At 41.7% G+C, this 7,382-nt stretch overlaps 1 protein-coding gene across 1 annotated transcript; it reads left to right on the forward strand.

Moving 5' to 3' along the window:
* Positions 1-380: 380 nt before the first annotated feature.
* RAB39B (RAB39B, member RAS oncogene family) lies at positions 381-6,906 on the forward strand. The gene is made up of 2 exons (XM_058535046.1): positions 381-773; positions 3,911-6,906. The coding sequence occupies exons 1-2, from the start codon at positions 559-561 to the stop codon at positions 4,335-4,337; spliced, it is 642 nt and encodes a 213-aa protein (XP_058391029.1). The 5' UTR covers positions 381-558; the 3' UTR covers positions 4,338-6,906.
* Positions 6,907-7,382: the final 476 nt, after the last annotated feature.

Here is a 7,382-nt window from a genome sequence, read left to right on the forward strand (position 1 = left end):
TCCTCCTCTATTTTGGTATATGGGATCCTGCCACAGCATGGCATAAGCGGTGCAGGTCCGCGCCTGGTTCAGGGCCTGCGAACCCCGGGCCGCTGAAGCGGAGCGCCGGGACTTAACCACTATGCCACCTGCCGGGCCCCCTTACTGTGGCAATTTGAAAGATAAAGAAAATTTGTAATTAAGAAGAGGGGTTGGGTGGAGGAATTAGAAATAAAGGGAACAGAGCTGTTTTCGTGGCCGTTTTTGTGTGCGCTCCTCTTAGAGACAGTGCGGCGGACCCTGGCGTAGCGTCTACTCGGGCGATTACAGTAACCTGGTTGTCAGTGATGAGTCAGAGTGCGCGGTGCTGATGCTGCTGCCATTTCATCACCCCTGCGAGCACAGCATCCATCCCTCCGTTCTCCCTGCGCCTGGGCCTACCTCGCCTCGGGCTCCCAGGCCAGCGATGCGCTCGCGGCCGATCTAGATCCGGATCGAGCTGCGCTCTCCGAGTCCTCGGCGGAGCGGCCCCTCTCGCCGCCCACGGCCCAGGCCAAGGAGACCTGCCGAGCCCCGGCCATGGAGGCCATTTGGCTGTACCAGTTCCGGCTCATTGTCATCGGGGATTCCACGGTGGGCAAGTCCTGTCTGATCCGCCGCTTCACCGAGGGCCGCTTTGCCCAGGTTTCGGACCCCACCGTCGGGGTGGATTTTTTCTCCCGTCTGGTGGAGATCGAGCCAGGAAAACGCATCAAGCTCCAGATCTGGGATACCGCGGGTCAAGAGAGGTTCAGGTGGGAGCGCAGTCCGGGCCCGCGAGCAGTGGGAGGGTCTTCAGGGCTTGCACAGTCCCTGGGGAAAAAGGACTTCCTGGTCCTGGTCGCGGCCAGTAGGGACGATACCAAGGGTCTGGGGGTTTCTGCTCAAGCCCACCTTCAGCTAGCTGAAGTGCAGGGAAAGAAGCGCCCTGGCAGGGAAGGCCCGTCTATAGTACGTATTGCTTGCACCACTACTCCACCAACCTGCCCCTTGGTGGCTAATAAACTAGCTGGAATTGATTACTGTAATTCATCAATCTCAGTGCCTATGCTACATTCTTTTAAAAATGTTCCCGGGTCATCCTGACATAACTGTCACATATAGATAGATAGGCGATATAGAGATAGATACAGGTATAGATATATTATATCCATATGAAATAGATACTGATGATTGACTTCATCTTGCAACCAGCTCACATTCAGTGATCATCCGCTACGTGCAAGACACTGGGCTTGTTTCTGAGGAAAAAGCCTGAGGAAACTCACACAAGGGGATGCCATGTAAACAAAACAGACACAGGCCCTTCCCTCTTACAACTTCTCTGCTAGCATAGTAGGGGGAAATAGATAATGAGCAATTACACAAAGGAGTGTCTTGTTCATATTTGTATGCCCACTCCCTACTATAATGCTTAGCACATAATGAGTAATCAATGAACAGGTTTAATTTTCTCTTACAACGCTTTGCTTTTCCTTTGTAGTATGTATTGTTTGTAATTATATGTATGAACACAGAGGAGGGTAGGCTTCCTGGAGAAGATGAGGCCAGATGAGTATGACTACCCAAGAAAGACAGGAAAAGCCCAGAGAGAGGAAATACCATGTAGAAAGACAGAAGTGCGAGAGAGCAGTGTACACACAAAACTTTGAGAGAGCAATTTGGGTTAAAGTCATGTGGTGTAGCAAGAACTAGATCAAAATGACTCAGTAGCCCATATTTATGATCATTTATTTATTTATCTATTGAACACTAATTCAGCATAGAAGATACTGGTTAGGTAGTTGAAGAGGAGTAGGGAGAAGAGATAATTACAAACTTAAGTTGTCTCCAACTCCCTACCTTCACAAACAACACTTTGACAAATATCCTTGTACAGGTTCACTTTGAACTTGTCATTGCATTTCTCATATTATAAGTGAAGAAAGGTGTCTTTTACATGTTTATTGGAATTTCTGTATGAACAGCCTTTTCATATCCACTACTTATTTATTGGATGATATTCATTTGTAAGAGTTCTTTATAGATTAATAATATTAATTATTTTCTGTCATGTATGTTGTAAAATATTTTCCCAGTTTGTCATTTGTTTGTTAACTTTGTTTAAGAAACATTTTTAATGTAAAGAAGGTTTTAATTTTTATGTAGCCTTATGTTTTGCTTAGAAAGGGCTTGGTTGCTTTCTAAATACTCACAAACCATTAATGTAATAATGTATTTTAGAGTTCTGACAGGGGTCTACAGCTTGCTTATTGATTTCTTAAACCAAGCTGTTCATAAATCAAAAGCTCTGTTTGTTCATGTCAAATTTTCTGGTACACCTACCATTCTCCATGAATCTTCAAACATAAGGGAATTAGAAATGCTTTCAGTCTCCAGGGCTGATTTGCCTGGTCCTGGAGACTTGAACTCACTTGTAAGGTTTGCTGTTATCATCATGTAGCTTGGACTTTAATTCACTGGACAATGTTTTTTTTTTTTGTGAGGAAGATCAGCCCTGAGCTAACATCCATGCTAATCCTCCTCTTTTTGCTGAGGAAGACTGGCCCTGAGCTAACATCTATTGCCAATCCTCCTCCTTTTTTTTTCCCCCCCAAAGCCCCAGTAGATAGTTGTATGTCATAGCTGCACATCCTTCTAGTTGCTGTATGTGGGACACGGCCTCAGCATGGCCGGAGAAGCGGTTCGTCAGTGCACGCCTGGGATCCGAACCTGGGCCACCAGTAGCGGAGCGCGCACACTTAACCACTAAGCCACGGGGCCTGCCCTCCCTGGACAATGTTTGTTCTGTTATCATTTGGCTATTTGCCCTAAGTCTTAAGCTATTGAGTCCCTCATTGTTTATCTTCTTCATCCAAGGAGATCGAAAACCTAAAAATAGACATAGATCAAAAAGCACAGTCATCTAAAACAAGTGATTGTAGAAGCAAATAGTTGTACACCTTCTAATAAGCTCTAATACACTCTAAGCAAAGTACCATAATGTATATTGATAATGAAGCTCCTCAAATCAAGAAGTTAAAATATATGAGGTTTCTTCTGTTTAAGAAGTACAGCAAATGTATAATAGGATTTAGAAATATTCTAATTACAATCCTTTAAATAAATCATGTCATTTCAAAGGGAAACTTTGGGTATTTAGGCAGTTTTTGCCAGCTGGGGGCTCCTGAGTCAGCCTCTCTGAAATGTGTCAGGAAGTAGGGCTGACAGGCACTTTGCTCAAGGCCTTTGCAGATCATCCCTCTTTTTCCCATTCCCACATGGCCTGAAAAGTAAAAAAAATTGTGTTTCTCTTCACAGAAGAGATTGAGGACCCCTGTTGGATTATTAGAATAATAATAATAACAATAGAAAGACAAACATGGTAATGATAAGTGGAGTATATTGCAATATACCTATATATTTATAAGCATTTTCTGTCAATGATCATAAATTCATTTTTATTTTTTAAAAAATCCTGTTTCAACTACTAGAATTTGTGATGAGCTCTCCTGGTCACAGAACACTATAATATCTATTATTTCATTTTGCCTCATGATAACCTGGGACTTAGGTATCCCATTTTGCAGAAGAGGAAGTCTCATTCAGTTATCCAGATGTAGGGGTGGGAGAGTTAGCTTTGGTTCTACCTGCATCAAAGAAAAAATGCCTGTAAGTCCATGAGCATTCATTTCTAGAAGATGCCATCTCAAAGTTTTGCCCCATTGAAAATTCACGTATCATTATTATTATGGAATGAAAATTTGTATTCCTTTGTTAAAAAAAAAAAAAGAATCATTTTTACTAAAGGACCGTGTCAGTAACCAGAGACACTAGAATACCCTATCTGAGTTCATTGAAGTGCAGGAGTTTGGGCATGGCCTTTATTCTTTACTTCTTTCTTGTGTTTTAGATCCATCACTCGCGCCTACTACAGGAACTCAGTAGGTGGTCTTCTCTTATTTGACATTACCAACCGCAGGTCCTTCCAGAATGTCCATGAATGGTTAGAAGAGACCAAAGTACACGTTCAGCCCTACCAAATTGTATTTGTTCTGGTGGGTCACAAGTGTGACTTGGATACACAGAGGCAAGTGACTCGCCACGAGGCAGAGAAACTGGCTGCTGCGTACGGCATGAAGTACATTGAAACGTCAGCCCGAGATGCCATTAATGTGGAGAAAGCCTTCACAGACCTGACGAGAGACATATATGAGCTGGTTAAAAGGGGGGATATTACAATCCAGGAGGGCTGGGAAGGGGTGAAGAGTGGATTTGTACCAAACGTGGTTCACTCTTCAGAAGAGGTTGTCAAATCAGAAAGGAGATGTTTGTGCTAGTCAGCCCTTTTATTTCCAAAACATGCTCTCCCACCTGAACTTAAAAGTGATCAAAATGAATAGAATCTTTGTGTGATTGAAGAGAACTCAACCTCCATTTTGAATACTAAGTGAGCCTCCTTCCAAAGGGGGACTCTGACAGGCCATGGGCGGGCAGATGGGGGAGCCTGGGTGCTGTGACTGAGGGACTAAATTATTGACATGGGCCAGGCACTGTTTTCCTGCGGGGCAGTGGCTGCTCTGTGTGCCCTTTGTGGACCACATGTCAAGGGGCTGAGATTTGGGGAGTTAGGCCCCAGAAAAATATACCCACAGACAGGACAACTATTTCTTGGTATTTCAGCTCAGTCATAGGTCACAAACAAAAAGAAATATGTAAAGGGGAAAAAAGTATCACATTGGCAACAATTAGCAAAAGCAGAAAAGACTATGAGATCAACTTAGTGAGAATATCCTACACCAAATCTGTGTGCTGGGTTTGATTAATAGGTACCAATTAGCTTATAAACAGCTCATCTGTAAAATGAGGGGTGTGGACCAACTATTTACTAAGACCCTTTCAGGGCCTGGTGTTCTACTAAAAATGGTGTGAATATGAAAAGGGAGGCTATTTACACAGCTGTGTAAAAGAAATTGTCCCATGCAAATATGGTGTAAGTAGAAGAGAGAAACACTGCAATCCAAACACCACGCCCTTTCTCCCCTCTGACAATGCCTGGGGTTTCACCGCATTGGCGACTGCAATCTAGAAGTAAGCAACCTGCGGCCTCTTCAGGTACCCGAAGGCAACAAAACAGGGATTTGCCTCTGGTGGTGAGCATGATGCAGTCTATATAGAAATTGATATATAATAATGTACACCTGAAATTACACAATGTTATAAGCCAATATGACCTCAATAAAATATTTTTTTTAAAGAAAGAGCCTTGAGGCAAACACTTGCTCATCAATCCTGTACTGAGTACCTGCTCAACAGGAGGCGCTGTAACCCTTACAAACATGGTACAGTCACTTGAGTTACTTATTTGATCATTATAACAGGCCTGTGAGGTTTTCTTCCTCATTTTACAAAAGAATAAACTAAGAGCCAGGAGACTCACTTGGCCAAGGTGAAGGTCTCCTGACTCCTAGTTCTTGTTTCACTGCATCATCCTGCTGTCAGATGAATGAACTGTTATTAATTTGTTTACTTTGGAAGAGATATAACTGTAAATAAATGTTCTCTCCATGTTAGGATATGTTTCCTTATTGATTACAACTCAGATATAATCCTGAGGGAACCTGGGGATGAATCATAGGTAAAGCCCTTTCAGGTATTATTGACAAGAGGACTTTAAACAAGTGAATAATTGCACAACTGAGAATACATTAGAACTGTGTGGGCTATAAGTGTTCTTATCACTGAAACATAGTGGACATATTATTGAAAGGAACCAAATGCAGCTGGGGAGTGGGGTGGGGGAAAAAGACTCACCTTACAATGACCTTGGCCACCTGTTTGCCATATACCTACACTGGGTTCCTGTCTACCCTCGAGAGTCAGCTCTTAATTCTCAGGTGAACAGACAGCTAACTGAGTCATAAAATTGGAGTCGTTGGCTTGAGGTTCCATTATCTTCTTGAAGAGAGGTGATCCTTTAAATTTTTTTTTGGATTATAGCCAGTTCAGCTAGGCAAAAGCCATACTTTTCACAGTAAGAAAACAATTCTGATTAGAGTCAGGTTTCTCATATCCATTGTAATAGGAATGCCTGAGAATGGTAAATTGCTTTGAGGACTTCAGTATGAATGTGACTGAATTTGAAAGTTTGGGAATTTACTTCAGCCAGAATAAAGAAGCCAAATGATGAAAATTTTGGGAACAAACCACCTTGGTCCAATCTGCAGCATCAACTACAAGCAAACCAATCATCATCTCTACATTCGTTTAACATGACCTGGCTAGGGTGGAGTCATTAAGTTGCCAGCTTTGTGGTTGTAGAAGGCAAATAAAAGATGATAAATTGGGTTAACACAAAGCAAGTTATCCAGTGGATAAACAAGAGTTGACTGGATTCTGTCAGTTCAAAAAACAGGATAGAAACAAAACTTCTCTATGGTTTTCTTGACTAAAATACATTATTTGTATACTTTTCCCACTCCTTCCATTTGTTTAGGCAGGTTTAAAAATACTCAGCATAGATCCAGCAGAGGTGACTGGGTTTAAATTGCTTAAACAAATTCTAGAAACTTTAAAAGTCATTTTAGTAGACTTCAGTGCTGTTGTCCCTGCACTAAGTGGGTTTTAGAAAATAAGTGTGAAAAAATCAGGTGTTTGTTAATACAATACTAAGGATAAAGCTTTAGAAGCTATTTTACTACATAGGTAAAGAAAAGATAAACTAACTTGTAACGAAGACCACAACTGCATGTTGGATTAGATTGTCTCATATTCCAGAATAAAATGTACTGTATACTTTTCCTCACTTTGTTGTGCACTGTAATGAAATGTGAAACAATGTTTTCTTTAGCTGTATGTGAATGAAAATATGCTTGTACTTTAGTAAAATGGTTGATTATGTGACTGTGAGATTCCAAGTGTGTATTATAGCTATTTCCAGAGTCTGTCACTACAGTGTAGCAAACACTACCAAGGATATCAATTAGGTATGACATATACTATGCACAACATTATTCACCAGTATCTCAAAGCCAGAAAGAGAATATGATTTTTGAAAGTTATGTGATCATCATGTTGAAAGTCACAGAGACCTCACTACTGCGTGGGAATCCCATGCCATTTTGGAAAAGTTGGTCTGTCAAGTCTAAATCTGAATCATTGCAATTTTCAGTCAAGGATCTTAATTCTGATGCCAGGTAGCTGATTACAGCTATGGTCTTCCCTGGAAGGTCTTCTTTTCTCCAGGCTAACTTGCCTCAGCTTTTTCAAGTCCTACTATGGCATGCTTTTTGTGTCAGGATCACTTAGAGTGTGGGGCCCAGATTGGAACATAATAGTTCAGAACATTGCCTAGGGTTTATAGTACATATTTAGGGGAGAGTAAA

This window comes from Diceros bicornis, chromosome X (assembly GCF_020826845.1).
Source record: "Diceros bicornis minor isolate mBicDic1 chromosome X, mDicBic1.mat.cur, whole genome shotgun sequence".
Classification (NCBI taxonomy): domain Eukaryota; kingdom Metazoa; phylum Chordata; class Mammalia; order Perissodactyla; family Rhinocerotidae; genus Diceros; species Diceros bicornis.

What these genes read in the sequence shown, in the direction of transcription:
- RAB39B (XM_058535046.1), top strand. Translation starts at nt 559, where the DNA reads ATGGAGGCCATTTGGCTGTACCAGTTCCGGCTCATTGTCATCGGGGAT. An exon ending in GCGGGTCAAGAGAGGTTCAG is followed by an intron (nt 774 to 3,910) that starts GTGGGAGCGCAG and finishes CTTGTGTTTTAG; the next exon opens with ATCCATCACTCGCGCCTACT.